At 34.6% G+C, this 22,351-nt stretch overlaps 1 protein-coding gene across 1 annotated transcript in view; it reads left to right on the forward strand.

Annotated features, from left to right (window-relative positions):
• The first annotated feature begins 2,258 nt into the window (after window positions 1-2,258).
• LOC134718282 (GA-binding protein subunit beta-1-like) overlaps window positions 2,259-22,351 on the forward strand; it is a 36,452-nt gene continuing 16,359 nt past the window's right edge. Inside the window, exons 1-6 of the mRNA XM_063580775.1 lie at window positions 2,259-2,354; window positions 3,150-3,251; window positions 4,020-4,121; window positions 9,522-9,611; window positions 20,746-20,821; window positions 21,800-22,042. Coding sequence (XP_063436845.1) covers window positions 2,259-2,354; window positions 3,150-3,251; window positions 4,020-4,121; window positions 9,522-9,611; window positions 20,746-20,821; window positions 21,800-22,042 — 709 coding nt within the window. The remainder of the gene's footprint in view (window positions 2,355-3,149; window positions 3,252-4,019; window positions 4,122-9,521; window positions 9,612-20,745; window positions 20,822-21,799; window positions 22,043-22,351) is intronic.

Below are 22,351 nucleotides of genomic sequence, written 5' to 3' on the forward strand. Positions count from 1 at the left end.
CAATGTCCCTCTTATACCTGACACCAACCTCTGACATGACAATGTCCCTCTTATACCCAACACCAAACTCTGACATAACCATGACACTCTTATACCCAACACCAGCATGTGACATAACAATGTCCCTCTAATACCTGACACCAACCTCTGACATGACAATGTCCCTCTTATACCCAACAACAAACTCTGACATAACAATGTCCCTCTTATACCCAACAACAAACTCTGACATAACCATGACACTCTTATACCCAACACCAACCTCTGACATGACAATGTCCCTCTTATACCCAACACCAACCTCTGACATAACAATGTCCCTCTTATACCCAACACCAGCATGTGACATAACAATGTCCCTCTTATACCCGACACCAACCTCTGACATGACAATGTCCCTCTTATACCCAACACCAACCTCTGACATAACAATGTCCCTCTTATACCCAACACCAACCTCTGACATAACAATATCCCTCTTGTACCCAACACCAACCTCTGACATAACAAAGTCCCTCTTATACCCAACACCAACCTCTGACATAACACTGTCCCTCTTATACCCAACACCAGCATGTGACATAACAATGTCCCTCTTATACCCGACACCAACCTCTGACATGACAATGTCCCTCTTATACCCAACACCAACCTCTGACATAACAATATCCCTCTTGTACCCAACACCAACCTCTGACATAACAATATCCCTCTTGTACCCAACACCAACCTCTGACATAACAATGTCCTTCTTATACCCAACACCAACCTCTGACATAACAATGTCCCTCTTTTACCCAACACCAACCTCTGACATAACAATGTCCCTCTTATACCCAACACCAACCTCTGACATAACAATGTCCCTCTTATACCCAACACCAACCTCTGACATAACAATGTCCCTCTTATACCCAACACCAACATGTGACATGACAATGTCCCTCTTATACCAAACACCAACCTCTGACATAACAATGTCCCTCTTATACCCAACACCAACCTCTGACATAACAATGTCCCTCTTATACCCAACACCAACCTCTGACATAACAATATCCCTCTTGTACCCAACACCAACCTCTGACATAACAATGTCCCTCTTATACCCAAAACCAGCATCTGACATAATAACTTTACTATCATACCTAACACCAACTTCTGACATAACCATGACACTTTTATGCCCAACACCAATATGTGAAATAGCAATGACACTCTAATACCCAACACCAACATGTGACATAAAATAAATTTAACAGTACCAATTTTTTCTGCACCAGATAAGGATTTCGACAATAAATGTCTCTTGAGTGATGCTCCAGGACAAAATATTTGCAAATCCAAAGCTTATTAAAACGATGAACAGCTTTGATCCAAAAAGGTACAAGACGCATATCAATGACACTCTTTACCTCAACACGAACATGTGGCGTAGCAATGACACTCTTATACTCAACACCAACATGTGACGTATCGGCAACACTATTAGACTCAACACCAACATGTCACTTAGAAATGACACTCTTATAGTCAACACCAACATGTAACATAGCAATGACACTTATAGTCAACACCAACATATGACATAGCAAGGACACTCTTATAGTCATAAGATATGAAGCAACATTTTACACGGAAATACCACTAAATATTTTCTAAGCTTTGATCATTATTTTGAAAAGACACAAAATACCGTTAATCAGACAGGTTTAATGGACAACACATATTTGTTAGAATTATATCAAGTGGGGTCTCATTTTATTCGTAACAGAACTGAATCAGATAGTAAAGGTTTTATTTTGTTTCCTGACGAAAAATTATTTTGTAAACATTTGATTTTAATGAGAAGTTGATGAGAATGAGTTGTGTTAACATCTTTAGGCAGATAATGTAATTCTACAGATCTAATGTAAACTGTCTTTTAAAAATAACAAATACTTGAAAGAATTATATAAAGTGGGGTCTTATTTTTCTTGTCTCTTCGCACTGAATCAGAAAATATAACTCGTTTTAATGTTTCTTGAATTTTTTTTTTTAACCTAACAGTTCTGATGGAAGTTCTGACATCTCACAATAAAACATGTTGTTTATTTGTTGTTTATGTAGAATATAAATACATGTGTGACTGGTCATTTTATTCAGTTTTGACCACTGATTTATGTGATAACTATATTTTGTTTATATTTATTACACAACATTGTCAAGTTTATGACACACGTTTTGATGTCTGTTATATGTTGATATTACAGTTGGGAATGACACCATTAATGTTGGCGGCTTGGAGAGGACACCTGGAGGTGGTAACTTACCTGGTCACTCACGGCAGTCAGTTAGACGCTACAGACACCTTGGTAATGATAGATATAATCACCTTACTCTGACCAAACATCACTTTATACAGAATCTACACAAAATCATGTTGTTAATTAGACAGGTTTAATGGAAAACAAATATTTGTTAGAATTATATAAAGTGGGGCCTCATTTTATTCGTAACACAGAACTGAATCAGATAGTTGAGGTTTTATTTTGTTTCCTGATGAAAAATTATTTTGTAAACATCTGATTTTAATGAGAAGTTAAAGAGAACGAGTTGTGTTAACATCTTCAGTCAGATAATGTTAATTCTACAGATTTAATGTAAAACATCTTTTAAAAATAACAAATACTTGACATAATTATATAAAGTGGGGTCTTATTTTTCTTGTCTCTTCGCACTGAATCAGAAAATATTACTCGTTTTAATGTTTCTTGAAAATTATTTTTTTTTTCACTTTTGTCATTCTTCATAATCCTTGTTAATCAGACAGATTTAATGGACAACAAATATTTATTAGAATTATATAAAGTGGGGTCTCATTTTAATTGTCTTGTCCACTTGAGTCCATTGATATAAATATTGTTTATGTTTCTAGAAAAAAAAATTTTTTTACCTGACAGTTCTGATGGAAGTTCTGACATCTCACAATAAAACATGTTGTTTATTTGTTGTTTATGTAGAATATAAATACATGTAAAAGTGTGACTGGTCATTTTATTCAGTTTTGACCACTGATTCATGTGATATATATTTTGTTTATATTTATTACACAACATTGTCCAGTTTATGACACAAGTTTTGATGTCTGTTATATGTTGATATTACAGTTTGGAAGGACACCATTAATGTTGGCGGCTCGGGACGGACACCTGGAGGTGGTGACCTACCTGGTCACTCAGGGCAGTCAGTTAGACGCTACATCTACCATGGTAATGATAGATATAATGACCTTACTCTGACCAAACATCACTTTATACAGAATCTACACAAAATCATGTTGTTAATCAGACAGGTTTAATGGACAACAAATATTTGTTAGAATTATATAAAGTGGGGTCTCATTTTATTCGTAACACAGAACTGAATCAGATAGTTAAGGTTTCATTTTGATTCTTGACAAAAAATTATCTTGTTATCATCTGATTTTAATGAGAAGTTGATGAGAACAAGTTGTGTTAACATCTTTAGTCAGATAATGTTAATTCTACAGATTTAATGTAAAACATATTTTAAAAATAACAAATACTTGACAGAATTATATAAAGTGGGGTCTTATTTTTCTTGTCTCTTCGTACTGAATCAGAAAATATTACTCGTTTTAATGTTTCTTGAAAAAAAGTTTTTTTTTCAACTTTGATCATTCTACTGAATCAACATAAAATCATGTTGTTAATCATACATGTTAAATGGACAACAAATACTTGTGAGACTTATATAAAGTGAGGGTTGCTATTATTTGACTTGTTACACTTATATAATTAAGTTTTACTATTTTTTAACCTTTTTTGTTTCACTGAATCAGAAAATATGCATTGAATTTATATATCTTAATCTACCATTTAATAGTTTATACACTAATATAATTGAATATTTTCTTATCCGATGTTATATTTCTTACATTTTGTAAATTGTTTGACTCCTCTCATGATTTTGTTATCACACACCATTAACATGTTTATATTTTTATATTGTTATAGCGTGGACAAACAGCTTTACATTATGCTGCTGAGAATGGACGGATTGATATAACAAAATGTTTAATAGATCAAGGATGCAGTCCTTGGTTGAAAACAAAACAGGTAACATTCAGTTTTATTCCTATTAGATAGATAGATATTTTATTCTCTAAAATCTAAATACAAGTCAACAGAATAAGTACAATTACAATATAAATACAAATACCATAGTTGAGGGTACACAGCTGCAGATAAAATATAATAAAGTACAACTTTTTAGTTTATGATGAAATACCTGTATAATAAACAGGTTAAACTAAATATGAAGAAATCAGTCTGTGCGTTACTTTTACATGGAGGGACTAACCTTTTTGTTATTACACTTAATGAATGAACACAGTTTTCTTAAGGAGGCTCACGGGTATAAGATTTTCAGAAAAAAATTAAACAATAACTTTTCATTACAAATTTCATTTATTACCTTAAGTAGTTATTACTTTATCATTATGGTACAAGAATCATTCCAAAAAATTAATTCTTGTTGGCCTCAGGTGACTTTTAAAATGTAGATATTATTGATAAAGCTCCAAATTATCTCCCTTTGGTGCAAAAATGCCATTTTTAACCGGATTTTTGTGACAAAAATGTCGGTTATTGATTTGGGGATGTACGGCGGGCGGGCGGATGGGCAGTCGGGTGGGCGGGCGGGCGGCAATCAAATGTTGTCCGTGCATTAACTCATGAACCGTTCAACCAAAGCTTTTAAAATTTTAATATGTTGTTACTGACAACTAAATGAAGGTCAAGTTCAATAATGGCGATTTTGACTTTAACCGTTCAGGAGTTATGGTTCTTGAAAGATTGAAAAATGGAGTTTCCAGTCGTGTCCGTGCATTTACGCATGAATTGTTCTTCCAAAGCTTCCCAAATTTTAATATGTTGTTACTGATGACAAAATGGAGGTCAAGTTCAATAATGACGATTTTGACTTTTACCATTCAGGAGTAATGGTTCTTGAAAGATTGAAAAATGGTGTTTCCAGTCGTGTCCGTGCATTTTCTCATGAACCATTCAACCAAAGCTTTTGAAATTTTAATATGTTGTTACTGATGACAAAATAGAGGTCAAGTTCAATTATGAGGATTTTGACTTTTACCGTTCAGGAATTATGGTTCTTGAAAGATTGAAAAATGGTGTTTCCAGTCGTGTCCGTGCATTTTCTCATGAACCATTCAACCAAAGCTTTTGAAATTGTTATATGTTGTTACTGATGACAAAATAGAGGTCAAGTTCAATTATGAGGATTTTGACTTTTACCGTTCAGGAGTTATGGTTCTTGAAAGATTGAAAAATGGTGTTTCCAGTCGTGTTCGTGCATTTTCTCATGAACCATTCAACCAAAGCTTTTGAAATTTTTATATGTTGTTACTGATGACAAAATAGAGGTCAAGTTCAATAATGACGATTTTGACTTTTACCGTTCAGGAGTAATGGTTCTTGTGATATTGCCAGGACACAAATAAATGATAATAAATCCGGTCTGCTGTCATTGTGACAGCCTCTTGTTTGGCATTAAAATAGAAATATCTTAAATTTACTCATTGGTGACCTATAATTTTTTATTGTTGTTTTCGAAAAAGCTGTACATAAACTAAATAACTGTAAAATTTAAGCGATTTCTGTAATTTAGTTCTTTTTTTATTTCGATATTACAACTATTTCCCCTATTAGGTCAACAGAAAAAAGGACATTAACAAAAGTGTATACTTCTTTCGAAGGCAGATTGTGAGCGTAAATGAACGGTGACCCCATTTTTTTTAAATTAAAAAAAATGATTTAGACCTGCGAGCCCCCTTAAAGCTGTTTATTTTTTGTCGAGCCTGCGACTTTAATCTCAGAAAAGCTCGGCATAGGGATAGTGATCAAGCACTTCTTAAAAACTTTATATTTTAGAAGGAGGAAGACCTTGATGCTTCATACTTTGTATATGGATGCCTCATGTTACGAAGTTTCCGCCAGTCACATGTCCAATGTCCTTGACCTCATTTTCATGGTTCAGTGACTACTTGAAAAAAAAAATGGTTGTAATGTTAAATTATCTTTTATAAGTAAAAGTATAACTATATTTGGTATGTGCGTACCTTGCAAGGTCCTCATGCCCGTCAGACAGTTTTCACTTGACCTCAACCTACCAACACACCTTACACCAATCCTACACTACTGATACAACAACCATCTCATCATACATCACCAACACACTTAACACCAATCCTACATTACTGACACCACTACCATCTCATCATACTCCACCAAAACAACTAACACCAATCCTACATTACTGACACAACAACCATCTCATGATACTCTACCAACACACCCTACATCAATCATATACTACTGACACTACTATCATCTCATCACACTCCACCAACACACCTAACACCAATCCTACAGTACTGACACAACTACCATCTCATCATACTCCACCAACACACCTAACACCAATCCTGCACTACTGATACAACTACCATCTCATCACACATCACCAACACACCTAACACCAATCCTACATTACTGACACCACTACCATCTCATTATACTCCTTCAACACACCTAACACCAATCCTAAATTACTGACACAACTACCTTCTCATCATATTCCACCAACACACCTAACACCAATCCCACGCTACTGACACAACAACCATCTCATGATTCTCTACCAACACACCCTACATCAATCATATACTACTAATACAACTACCATCTCATCATATTCCACCAACACACCTAACACCAATCCAATATTACTGACACCACTACCATCTCATTATACTCCATCAACACACCTAACACCAATCCTACATTACTGACACAACTACCTTCTCATCATATTCCACCAACACACCTAACACCAATCCCACGCTACTGACACAACAACCATCTCATGATTCTCTACCAACACACCCTACATCAATCATAAACTACTGACACTACTATCATCTCAACATACTCCACCAACACACCTAACACAAATTCTTTATTACTGACACAACTACCATCTCATCATACTCTACCAACTCACCTAACACCAATCCTACACTACTGACACAACTACCATCTCATCATACTCTGCCAACACACCTAACACCAATCCTACACTACTGACACAACTACCATCTCATCATACTCTGCCAACACACCTTACACCAATCCTACACTACTGACACAACTACCATCTCATCATACATCACCAACACACCTAACACCAATCCTACATTACTGAACCTACAACCATCTCATCATACTCTACCAACACACCTAACACCAATCCGACATTACTGACACAACTACCATCTCATCATACTCTGCCAACACACCTTACACCAATCCTACACTACTGATACAACTACCATCTCATCATACATCACCAACACACCTAACACCAATCCTACATTACTGAACCTACAACCATCTCATCATACTCTACCAACACACCTAACACCAATCCTACATTACTGACACAACTACCATCTCATCATACATCACCAACAAACCTAACACCAATTCTACATTACTGACACCACTACCATCTCATCATACTCCATCAACACAACTAACACTTATCCTACACTACTAACACAACTATCATCTCATCATACTCCATCAACACACCTAACACCAATCCTACATTACTGACACCACTACCATCTCATCATACTCCACCAACACAACTAACACCAATCCTACACTACTGACACAGCAACCATCTCATCATACTCTACCAACACACCCTACATCAATCATATACTACTAACACAACTACCATCTCATCACATTCCATCAACAGATCTTACACCAATCATACACTATTAATAAAACAACCATCTAATTATACTCCAGCAACACATCTTACTACCATCTAATCACATTCCACTAACCCACCTCCCACCAATCATACACTACCAACATACCTGCAATTAATCATACACCACCAACATACCTCCCACCAATCATACACTACCAACACACCCTACACCAATCATACACTACTGACACAACAACCATCTCATTATAATCACCAACACACCTAACACCAATCCTACACTACTGACAGAATTACCATCTCATCATACTCAACCAACACAGCTAACACCAATCGAACACTACTGGCACCACTACCATCTCATCATACTCTACCAACACACCCTACACCAATCATACACTACTGACACAACAACCATCTCATTATAATCACCAACACACCTAACGCCAATCCTACACTACTGGCACAACTACCATCTCATCATACTCCACCAACACACCTAACACCAATCCTACACTACTGGCACAACTACCATCTCGTCATACCCCACCAACACACCTATCACCAATCCTACACTACTGACAAAACTCCAATCTCATTATACTCAACCAACACAGCTAACACCAATCGAACACTACTGACACAACTACCATATCATCACATTCCATCAACAGATCTTACACCAATCATACACTATTAATAAAACAACCATCTAATTATACTCCAGCAACACATCTTAATACCATCTAATCACATTCCACTAACCCACCTCCCACCAATCATACACTACCAACATACCTGCAATTAATCATACACCACCAACATACCTCCCACCAATCATACACTACCAACATACCTGCAACCAATCATACACTACCAACATACTTTCAACCAATCAATGACATTCCACCAATACACCTTACACCAATCATACACTACCATCACAACTACCATCTAACCACATTCCACCAATACACCATACACCAATCATACACTACTAACAAAACTACCATCTAATTATACTCCAGCAACACATCTTACTACCATCTAGTCACATTTAACTAACCACCTTACACTTATCATAAACTATTAACAAAACTATCATTTAATGACATTCCACCAATACACCTTACACCAATCATACATTATTAACAAAACTACCATCTAATCATACTTCACCAATACACCCTACACCAATCAAACACTATTAACAAAACTACCATCTAATCACATTCCACCAACACATCTTACATCAATCATACACTATTAACACAACTACCATTCAATTATACTCCAGCAACACATCTTACTACCATCTAATCACATTCCACCAACACATCTTCATACACTATTAACACAACTACCATTTCATTATACTCCAGCAACACATCTTACACTACCATCACAACTACCATCTAATCATACTCCACCAACACATCTTACAACAGTCATTCAATAACTTTTTTAACAGCAAAATCTCAAAAATTATTCATTGATCTCTTTATAATGTTACTTCATATTTGTTGTTGGTTTAGGTTCACTGGTTTTTATTTCAAGTATATATAAATAAGACAACATTCTGCATTGTATAGGTAAAATTAATGCTACAGTAACCTATTATATAATGTTATACAGTTTTTGAAATAAAAGATATATATGTGTATAACATAATGAAAGTTTATTTGATTGTATTTCAGGGTAATACTCCTTATGATCTGGTAAAAATAGGAAGCTTTGATGATGAAGAGTCAAAAAGGAAGAAGGAAGAAGTGATGGACTTCCTTAAGGTAAATAGTCTTGTCTTACTTTAAAAGATATTCACAGATTATAAGAGACAAAACAGACTTGGTACAAAGTAATTACAATAAATGGTTGCCTATAGTTTTCAATGTCTATGTAGTATTTGTTGTCAGTTAACAATATAAGTTGACAATTCCAAGCTTGTTGTCTAATATACATGTTGGCATATGTGAAAGACAAATGTTTTAAATCTGTGTTCTCATCTGTTGGATGTCTCTTATTTTTTGTGTCATCAGCTGCAGGGGTTAAAATCAACTAGCCCGACGCCCGGGACTAGATCATTTATGCCTCGGCAATTAAAATGTGTAATCCGATATGCCCAACTGACTAGTAACAAAAAATTCTTGATGTTTCCAAAATAGAAAGTGAAAAATCCCTTCATCACAATTCTATGTTAGCCAATTCGATTCAATTAAATCATCTGGGATTCCAAGAATTTGAACTGGTTTGCACAGGTCCTGTTGTACATATTCTAAAATTAGAACAAATAACTCTGGCATGTCTGGGTTGTCTGGTATCATGTGTTGATCGCAATTCTCGTACTTTAAATATCGATTTCTCATACCATGGCTTGGGGTATTGTACATTGCTTATCGTGCCGAGATTTTCAATTAATGGTATTTGGGGGTATGATGTATTGATTGGTATTGACCTGTCTTGTTGCACAGCTGTTGAGCACAAAACCATGCAACAAAATATTTCTTAATATTTTAGTATGGGAACCCCAGGAACTTCGTCAGTTTCAAAACGAAAAACGGTAGATCAAAGGAGTAACGAGGCTGAAAATTCACCCCCCGAAAATGCTAAATACGACATGGAAAAGCCGCGGAAAAAAATTAATAGTGTCCAGGACAGAAGGGCTGCCAAGTCTTTAGTCTTTAAACTTAGTTGTTTTTTTCTCTTTGATCTTTACAATTTGGCCAACAAATCACGAATTCACTTCCTGAAAAGTTGGCAGAACTGGGACACAATGATTCCCCTGGCAAGGTTGGCTGTTGATGAGGAAAAAAACAGACAATGCTCTGTGAATATGCCGTTAGTTGCCCCAAACACGCAAAAAAAAAGTCTGCTTTGAATATGGGAACAAATAAGTTAGGTTAACCACCAAAAGAATAAATAACAGATCAACAAAAAATATTAGATACAGTGTATAATGTCTCCTTCAAAACAAAGGACACCCACTTTGTATTTTGCAGCAAGCTCTTGATTTTTAAGGCATGCTTGGGCTAGCAGCTCAGTTTTGATGGACTAGCAGTTCTTCCAACAGGGCTAGTAAAATCCTGCTGCCAATAAGTCCTGGGCTAGTTAGCTGTAACAACAATTTTTAACCCCTGCAGCTTGGTATCTCCTAGGTATATACACTACAGTCCAGGTGGACTTTGTCATTTCCACTCGCCCACGGTGGACAAACCAATGCCGTCCACTCTCTGTCCACCGTGGGCGTGGTGCCCACCCTATGCCGTGGACATCCATGGGCGTAGTGCCAACCCTATACCGAGGACAGCCGTGGGCGTGGTGTCCACCCTATATTGAGGACAGCCGTAGACATACTATGCCCACGGTATACGGTGGAAAGAAGTGTGCACAATTCTGGATATTCCTCGTGATTTTCGTGTACGTTAGATGCTTTTTAAGGGATTTATTCCAATATAATCTTTTTGTATAGTAGTTATATTTTTGCAATATTTCATGCACTTTTCATCTTTGTAAGAGACGTTTAAGGGTCGTAACCAGGGACGGATGCAGGAATTTTCGAAAGGGGGGATGCTAACCCAGGGCAAAGGGGGGGTGCAAAACATATGTCCCGATACAAATGCATTGATATGCAAAAATAAAGGGGGGGGGGTGCGCACCCCCGGAACCCCTCCCTCTGGATCCGCCACTGGTAACCTTTACCAGGTCACTGAAACTAATTATTTCAAAAGAATGACCACTATGCACTTCCACATGTACAATCAAAATATGGTTTATTTAAATGACATATCTATGCGAATTGCGATCAATTACAAGAAAGGTCACGCTAAGGTTACTTGCATACGGAAAATATGTCGTCGAATTGCATCCTGGAATCAAGCAATTAAAAAAAGTAATCTTCTAAACGTGGACAAGTTAAAGAAATTTCTTCAGAAAAAAAGTATATGACAGTACATATGTTTTAGAATGAAAACTATTCTTATACAATGTTATAGTTGTAAAAAAAAACGTATGCATCATTTTTTTTTAATTTGAAGTTTCATATGACTTTTTATAATATATAACAACAAACTAGAGTATACTGATTAACAATATAATAGTTGTTACGGTGAGGTTGAATTCCCGGTCATTTATTCATCATCCACACAGGAACTTGTCACCAGAAAACATGTGTCTGTGAAGTGTACCTTAACCTAACTTTTGGATATAGAGATGCGATTCTTTTTCTGATACAAGTGCTTGTCACCACCCAAAAGAACTTGTAGTCATCCGATGTTTTGTTAGTACATTGATTGATTTTAAGATTGGTGAATGCTAGATTTCATTGTCTGTTTAAAGACACAAGAGGATATGGATAGTAAACGGCACTGGAGAAAAAAAATGTATTTTTATACGACCGCAAACTTTGAAAAAATTTTCGTCGTATATTGCTATCACGTTGGCGTCGTCGTCGTCGTCGTCGTCGTCCAAATACTTTTAGTTTTCGCACTCTAACTTTAGTAAAAGTGAATAGAAATCTATGAAATTTTAACACAAGGTTTATGACCATAAAAGGAAGGCTGGTATTGATTTTGGGAGTTTTGGTCCCAACATTTTAGGAATTAGGGGCCAAAAAGGGCACAAATAAGCATTTTCTTGGTTTTCGCACTATAACTTTAGTTTAAGTTAATAGAAATCTATGAAATTTTGACACAAGGTTTATGACCACAAAAGAAAGGTTGGGATTGATTTTGGGAGTTTTGGTTTCAACAGTTTAGGAATTAGGGGCCAAAAAAGGGCCCATAAAAGCATTATTCTTGGTTTTCGCACAATAACTTTAGTTAAAGTAAATAGAAATCAATGAAATTTAAACACAATGTTTATGACCACAAAAGGAAGGTTGGTATTGATTTTGGGAGTTTCGGTCCCAACAGTTTAGGAATTAGGGGCCAAAAAGGGACCCAAATAAGCATTTTTCTTGGTTTTCGCACCATAGCGTTAGTCAAAATTGAATAATTGGGGTTCTTTAATATGCCGAATCTAACTGTGTATGTAGATTCTTAATTTTTGGTCCTGTTTTCAAATTGGTCTACATTAAGGTCCAAAGGGTCCAAAATTAAACTTAGTTTGATTTTAACAAAAATTGAAACCTTGGGGTTCTTTTTGGCCCAGTTTTCAAGTTGACCCAAATCGAGGTCCAAAATTAAACATTGTTTGATTTCATCAAAAATTGAATAATTGGGGTTCTTTGATATGCCAAATCTTACTGTGTATGTAGATTCTTCATTTTTGGTCCAGTTTTAAAATTGGTCTAAATTAAAGTGCAAAGGGTCCAAAATTAAACTAAGTTTGATTTTAACAAAAATTAAATTCTTGGGCCTCTTTGATATGCTGAATCTAAACATGTATTTAGATTTTTGATTATGGGCCCAGTTTTCAAGTTGGTCCAAATCAGGATCTAAAATTATTATATTAAGTATTGTGCAATAGCAAGTCTTTTCAATTGCACAGTATTGTGCAATGGCAAGAAATATCTAATTTCACAATATTGTGAAATAGCAATTTTTTTTTTAATTAAGAGTTATCTTTCTTTGTCCAGTATAGTAAGCAAGAAATATCTGCAAGAATTTTTTTTAATTGGATTATCTTTCTTTGTCCAGAATCAACTTAAATCTTTGTTATATACAATATACAATGTATATTCACTTTTTACTACCAACTGATAAATTTAAATAATCTTTACCATTCAGTGATGACAAGCAGTTTTTTTACATCTTAATATTTTATGATGTATTTAAATGAGTAGTAATTGTTGCAAACTCCATTAGAATATTTTAATTGAAATTAGTTTTGGAATAAGGGAAAGGGGGATGTGATTAAAAAATTGGGTTCAATTTTTCTCATTTGAATTTTCATAAATAAAAAGAAAATTTCTTCAAACATTTTTTTGAGAGGATTAATATTCAACAGCATAGTGAATTGCTCTAAGAGAAAACAAAAATTTTAAGTTCATTAGAATACATTCATTCTGTGTCAGAAACCTATGCTGTGTCAACTATTTAATCACAATCCAAATTTAGAGCGGAATCCAGCTTGAATGTTGTGTCCATACTTGCCCCAACCGTTCAGGGTTCAACCTCTGCGGTCGTATAAAGCTACGCCCTGCGGAGCATCTGGTTATTAAAATAAAACTTTTTGATTTTGCATAATTCTTTCATTATGAGGTTTCCAGCACACGGCACTTGAGATATGTTTCATTTTTATACGACCGCAAATTTTGAAATTTTTTTTTATTCAATTGCAACCTTTTGATAAGAAGCTCGAAGAGATACTTTCCATAATCCAATGAATCGACGTACATGTTACGTTCCCCGTAAGAGCCTTAATCATTTCCGGCCAATCTGAGCTCGTCTAGTCAGCAATCTATTGTAGAATTATGTCAATTCTTGGTTATAACCATTTAAAATTTAACATGAATGATTTATGTCAAGTTCGTTTTACGATTTAAAAAATGTGCAATAATATTTAATGAATTGATTTCAAATCAATTCTACGGAGAATCTATCAGAGATTCGATATAACTAGTGTATTCATATTGTTTAATGTGTCGTTCTTTCTAACGTGTTCTTTCTTTGTTTGATAAATACTTTGTAATGAATTACAACTCGTATTACAAAAATCTGTATCAGTTATTCTCATTGTCAGGTACATGTACATTTGTACTTGTAGGATGATATGTGATTTTCCGACGGGGAGGGACAAGGGTTGGGAACTACAAAAAATGTATGAAAATCTAAATACATCCTTTACGAGAAATGCTATTTTCTGTTACAGACGCTTTCTTTTAACCTTGCGTAGACTTGAGATTTTTTTTTCCAAATACAAAATAATAAGTCCTTTATAGCATTTAAAGAATGATCCGTAAAGATTCTAAATTTTCTAAAGATAAGGCTATTCAAATACTGTAAAATAAAAGTACTGTACACGTGTGCTTTCTGTCAAATTATGTATGTGCTGGTCCCATATCATTAGTTTGTAATTTGGTGGCTGTCTTTTGTTGCTATTTAACATATTTGATTTCCGTTCATGATTTTGTACGTTAATTAGACCTTTAGCTTTCTTAGATTTTGCGTACTGACGTTGTTTATCGTCTTAATTACGTGTTATATTATTCTTTTATTTGTCTTTATAAATATAACTTTTACTGTTGTCTGTTTTTTTAGATATCCTTTTGACGTAACTCTGTGCTTATGTATCCCATCATACTTTGAACGACAAAATTATTTTATGATGTGACTCTGTACCTATGTATCTTGTCATACTTTGAATGACAAAATTATTTTTTGATGTGACTCTGTACCTATGTATCTTGTCATACTTTGAATGACAAAATTATTTTATTTATTAATATTACTTTTACTGTTAACCAACTTTTTTTGTGATATACATTTTACGTGACTCTGTACTTATGTATCAATTCATACTTTGAACCACAATATTATTTTATTTATTATTATTACTTTAACTGTTAAGTCAGTGTTTGTTATATCTATTTTGCGTGACTGTATTTATGCATCCCGTCATACTTTGAACGACAAAATTATTTCATGTCTACCTGTGCGAATTTCAAACGCGCAATTTTACACCAGTACCCATACCCTCCTTCCTTGATGGGTGCATTTTACATAGACAAATATAATCGTATAATATAATCAAACTGAGGATGTTAATTTGATGTATGCCTTTTTGTGCTTCTTCGTTACATTTGTTATTTTTATAGTGATTAAGATGATAACACAATGTTGACTGCTGTACCCCTATTTTTGACATTTTTACCTATTATGTCTGTTTGTTTTGTTCACGCATCGGTGACAATATAATGGAATTTGCGACTGTCATACAAGTGAGAGGTTTAGCTAGCTATAAAACCAGGTTCAATCCACCATTTTCTACATTTGAAAATGCCTGTACCAAGTCAGGAATATGACAGTTCTTGTCCATTCGTTTTTGATGCGTTTTGTTATTTGATTTTGCCATGTGATTATGGACTTTCCGAATTGATTTTCCTCTGAGTTCAGTATTTTTGTGATTTTACTTTTTTCAAACGAAAGGATACTTCCGAGAACACCACGCCTGGTTATGACAAACTGAAAATGTTTGGGGACATATTTTAGATTTTTAAAACGTTCCAAAAAAAAACCAAAAACTTATGCAACCATTTCCAGAGGTTCAAATGTTCTTATTATACAATTTAAGCTTAAAATACATTTTGATCGATTTTAAGTGTTATTCTTTTACCCAGGCTAAGAGCTATCGCGAAAACTATCATTTCTTTAAGAAAATGAAACGAGTGAAATTCAGCTTATAATGAAGGCAGTGCAGGTACGCGTGGCATAATTGGACTTCTTAGGGTACGAGTAACCGCCTTATATTCATATATTATTGGATAGAGATAATTGTGTATTAAACTGGTAAATTATCAAAATAAGTGAAACAAAAATATAATTCACAGAGATTTTAAGATATGAGATGTCAACATACAATCAGTAATCCGATTTCATTTTTACTACATCCCTAATACGCTTTTGTAGAAACGATCCTGGCTAGTTTTTGAATATTTTTCTTTAAATATTAACTATAATTATAGATTATCTATGCATATATATAACAAATTATTTATTCAAATAAATTAGTTCATCATATATAACCGTGACTTAATTTTTATTTTAAATTCTAAATATGAAGACCTGAAACGGAATTAGCAAGCAATTATTCCGGCGTTCTAAATAAATATATAATTATTAATTTGTTGTTGGTCCAGAGGTTGTTGGTCTAGATGTGAAACTTGTTGTCGGTCCAGAAATTGTTCGTCTAGAGGTGGAATTTGTTGTCCGCCCTGAGGTTGTTCGTCTAGAGGTGGAATTTGTTGTCCGCCCTGAGGTTGTTCGTCTAGAGGTGGAATTTGTTGTCGGCCCTGAGGTTGTTGGTCCAGAGGTGAAATTTGTTGGTCCTGGGGATACGGTAGTTGGTCCCAGTATTGATGATTGTGGTGTAGTTGGAGGCATTGCCCTTGACAAACTTTGGCAAGTTTAAATATAATAAATTTTTATTTAGATTGTTTTTTTACAATGCCATCAATAAACAGATTATATACCCGTTCATTATGTGTTATTGCGAACCACAGAGTTGTCTGCTCTTGACCAAGGTATTTGAACTTTTGTAAGTTTACCTGTCCCATTGAATCAATACTATAGCAATTGCTCTCTGTGAAGTTTATTCATTTGAGACCTTAAATTTCTTCTTGGAGAAATCTATCGTTCATTGATTAATTTACCTGACCAAAAAAATATCCTGGTTTTTGGTTGAAATACATGTATAAACTGCATATGATACAGTATTTATTGAATATCAATAATATATTTTCAATCTGTACATTATAAACACTGATTCAATTATAAAAAAGTTTATTTCGGATTTCCAATAAGTTAAAGGAAGATTTGCATTCAGTACAGCTTTCATTGGTTGGACTGTATACTTCAGACATCAGACAATTCAATGCAATTACACCAAACCAGTCATATAAAATATATAGGCCTAAAGTCTGTCAAAGGAGGTTATAAATGATTTGTGACAATGCAAATACTAGATTTTAGAATATAAATGAATAACGTTAACCAATGAATTCAAAATACTAATATCTATTCAAACTCACAAATAGGTACTGAATAAACATCATGTAAATCATTAAATAAAGAAACATTAAATTTATAGTTTTAAAAAAGGGAAATAACAATGAACATTCTGAAACTGATTATACTAGTAAGGGAGACAACTACATATGCACTTTCATATTTAGTCAACGTGCATCACTATGTATTATCTATAAATTATGTGGCGAAGAGAAATGATTTTGTTCAATACAATGACTGTACCTATTATAACAAATAGATGCAAACAACAGAATCAAAGGTGGAAATAAGCAAAGAATTACGGTCAATTCAAGATAATTGTCTGTGTCTAGTCAAAATAAGTTGTGATTGCATTGCGCATTTCAACTTCCTGTAAAATATAGAGTTATTGTCCTTTAAATCTGAGATTCACTTGTTGTCGAGTATCCAGTTGCGAGTTGCGAGTATCGAGTTGCAAGTTACAAAAGTCGAGTTGTGAGTTAAGAAAGTCGAGTTGCGAGTTACGAAAGTGGAGTTGCGAGTTCAGAAAGTCGAGTTGCGAGTTACAAAAGTCGAGTTCCGTGTTAAAAAAGTCGAGTTGCGTGTTACAAAAGTCTAGTTGCGAGTTAAGAAAGTCGAGTTGGGAGTTACAAAAGTCGAGTTGCCGAGCCTGGCAATAATCCTTAGGGACCGCAAAATTTATTCTTTGGCAGTCAGACACTCAAAATTGTGGACGTTAAAATTATATATGTCTACATTGGCTAGAGATACAGGGGAAATGATGTGCGTGCATAAAACAAGTTTAAACCCGCTGCATTTTTGTGTCTGACCTTAGTCAGGAACCTTTAGCCTTTGTTGCTCTTGTATATTTTTTTATTTTGGTTCATCTTTATATTTAGGAGCATAGAATGGCGTAAATATTCTTGATCTAAAGATATATAACACTGTGTTTCAGGGCCTGTTTGGGGCTCCCTCTAGGTGTGTGATTTCTCGTTGTGTTGAAGACCAAATGGCCTTCGGTTGAATTGCATATTTTGGTTGGGTTGCTGTCTCTTTGACTCATTCCCCGATTTGATTCTTTGGTCTATGCATGTAGCCATCAAAGATACTATTGTAAAAACTACATTTGCGCCATTTTACAGGTAAGGTTTAATTGGAAAATTTAAAATGTTTAGTGCTACATCGTGAATAAGATTTTGTTTAAAGTATTCCTCCTGGGTATTAGGTTACTTATAAAACTGAGTCACTTAGGTTTAAAATCATATAGTGTTCACACGTTTGAGATTGTCAATTATGAATAAATTAGAAAAACGGTTTCAGTTAGTTTTCTAAGAATTCAATTTGGATTGTTCCATATTCGGGAAACTAAAGATGATACTATGGTAATAACATCTGATGCAGGAGGTAACGGTCATACTGCCATGACGTCCATAGAGATGTTCGAAATGTAAAGCCCCGATCACAACAGATCGTACGATTTTTTGTCGTTGAAGATCAATACAAAAGTTGTCGTGCAAAATCAAATGTCAAAAAAATATGTAGAGAGGTCACATCAGCTACGACATGTCTACGATGGTTCCACGATGGGTACAGTACAGGAAAAAGAAATGTAATTATACTGTTGTGGGTTTGTCGCAAATGAGTCTTGTGAAAGCCGTGCGACTGTCGTATAACAATCGTGAGTTTTTGGTTCTATTTTTCAGATTTTCATGTCATGGAAATATGCTTGTTACCGTTGTGTCACTGTCGAACGACTGTCGCACAACAGTCGTGTGTCACTCGTACGTTTGACTCCGAAATGCTAGTATATAAACATGATAAAGAAGGCCCGATTTATTGCGTGCCATGTGCCATTTGCTTTCAATATTGTTCAGTGTCATAATAAGTTTGGTCCAAATAAACGGCGTTATTCCGTATTGGTATCATTTTAGTAAGTTTCTCGTTATGAATTGGATTTTGAATAAAAAAGCATATTCACTTCAGAAAGTGTTATTCACCGCGCTAAACGTCACACACTTTTACATGCAACGTAATGTATGGTAAAATGTTTCATGTAAAATTTGTTTTGATATATGTTTGTCATTAAATACATTTTATTTTCTCGGAATATGGAACAAAACAGTTACTGTCTTTTGTTTCGGTAAATATGGGGTTTAATTGACTTTGGAATAACTGATATTCACTTCGGCCGTCGGCCTCAGTGAGTATCATGTTTTTCAAAAGTCAAGAAAACCGCTTATTTACCTCATCAAAAGACAGTAACTGTATATTATTCGTATTATATGAAAAAGAAGATGTGGTATGATTGCCAATGAGACAACTGTCCACAAGAAACCAAAATGACATAGAAATTAACAACTATAGGTCACCATACGGCCTTCATAAATGAGCAAAGCCCATACCCCATAGTCAGCTATAAAAGGCCCCAAATTGACAATGTAAAACAAATCAAACGAGAATACATTTATAGTTACCTTTAAAACTAAGGGCTTGGACATTTTAACCTATGACTATTAATGGCATGGACATGATTCCATAGTAAAATTAGTCTGGGGACATAAATTTTATCAAAAATATAACTATGCAACTCTTAAACATTACTAAAACATAACATCTAAATTTCCATGGTTTAAATGTAATTAAATATTATAGGATTTTATAGGACATGATTACCTAGGAAAATTAGTCTGGGGACATATATTAATAACATCGGACTAAATATACTAGTAAATTTGGTAACCATGGACTTTTTATACTAGCAATATTTGTCCCCCCAGACATATTTTACCAGGACAAATTTATCACTTACACACGCATGCTTTGTTTATCAAATGTGAATCGATCCTCAAAAATATTTTTGTAACTCGCAACTTGACTTTTGTAACTCGCAACTCGACTTTTTTAACTCACAACTCGACTTTCGTAACTCGCAACTCGACTTTCTTAACTCACAACTCGACTTTTGTAACTCGCAACTCGACTTTCTTAACTCGCAACTCAACTTTCTTAACTCGCGACTCGGCTTTCTTAACTCGCAACTCAACTTTTGTAACTCGCAACTCAACTTTCGTAACTCGCAACTAGACTTTTTTAACTCGCAACTCGACTTTTTTAACTCGCAACTCGACTATCTTAACTCGCAACTTGTAACTCGACTATATGAAACCCTCTTTAAATCTACTGGCAGATAGAAAGGCTATTAGAATTTATATATGTATTAAACTATTTGACAAGTTTTCACATGGGGCATGATAGTTTATAGCATATTTTTTTTTTGTAGACTGTCATGTCAAAGACATCCCCAGAAGTAACTCCTGACACCCATTTACAGGAACCTGCAGCACCAGTAGTTGAAGGTAATGCTCTAATGCTAATTATTCAGATACTGGCTGAAATGATTTATAATTACTTGTTTCTAATATAGGGAAACCTTGATATCTGCTTATAATGTTATAATGAAAAAACCCAGCAAATTGATGGGAAAAGTGAAATAGGCTATTGATGAAGATTGATTGATTACAGATCACATATTTTTTTTTAATCTGTGCATGTCCGTAAATAAACAAATAAACAGACTCATACATCAGCACGTAGACATATTGACACACTGACAGATTTAACACATTAACAGATTTATATATCAACACATTGGCATATCGATGCATTTACAGATCGACATAATAATAGACTCCTACATCAACACATTGACATATTGGCACACTTACAGATTAACATATCACTAGACTCAAACGTCAACACAATAACATATTGAAACACTGACAGATCAACATTTTTACACTCATACATCATCAGGATGATAGATCAACACATTAACAGACATATTGACACACTGACAGATCAACATATTACAAGACTCAAACTTCAACAAATTGACATATCGACACACTGACAGATCAACTCTTTAACACACATTTGTCATCACACTGATAGATCAACACATTGACATATTGAAACACTAACATATCAACATATAACCAGATCCAAACATCAACACATTGACATATAGACACACTGACAGCTGAATACATTAACAGACTTGTACATTAACACATTGACATATTGAAACATTGACAGATCAACACTTTAGCACACATACATCATTACACTGACAGATCAATACACAAACAGGCTAATACATCAACACAAAGACATAAAGACATTCTGACATATTTAACACATTGACATATCGAAAAATAACATATCAACATATTAACCAACAAATGAGGAAAAATTATCTATGAGTTTGTGTATGGATACATTTTTTTTCTCAACATGAACACATCAAAACTTTCCAATTTTTTTATTTTTTTTAGATTCCATCGGAAAAGGGCAACAGTCTGCCATGTTAAATCGTTTATTAGGGAAGGGCAGCTATGAATCATTTGATATGAGATGCATGGTAACCGGTCAATTTTCTGTTGGGAAAACGACTCTTGTGAAGCTGTTAGCTGGGGATGTCCTACCAGAAGGGCGACATCCAACTGATGGGATTTCTCTGGTAGAAGGTCGCTGTGGCCTCGACATTCAGTCAAAAGAGTGGATTCTTGTTGATCCAGGTGAGAAAGAGCACAAGTAGAATATCTGACCACATTAAAAATATACTCTATTGCATGGACTGCGCTTTCAGCAGACATGTTATAGCACTGATTTAAATAGTTTCACATTGTAGCCATTTTTTGTGCCTTCTATTCACGCACCATATTAATTCAATATCAAATCTGATTTGTGTATGAAAATCTTAACATTTTACTAATCTTATTAGAAAGATGTTAAGGTTTTATATTTCGAAATAGAATTTAAATGTTAAAATTATGCAATGAATTAACATTTATTTTCCATAATCAATAATTTCATCAATCAATCAG

This window comes from Mytilus trossulus, chromosome 5 (assembly GCF_036588685.1).
Source record: "Mytilus trossulus isolate FHL-02 chromosome 5, PNRI_Mtr1.1.1.hap1, whole genome shotgun sequence".
Taxonomy (NCBI): Eukaryota; Metazoa; Mollusca; class Bivalvia; order Mytilida; family Mytilidae; genus Mytilus; species Mytilus trossulus.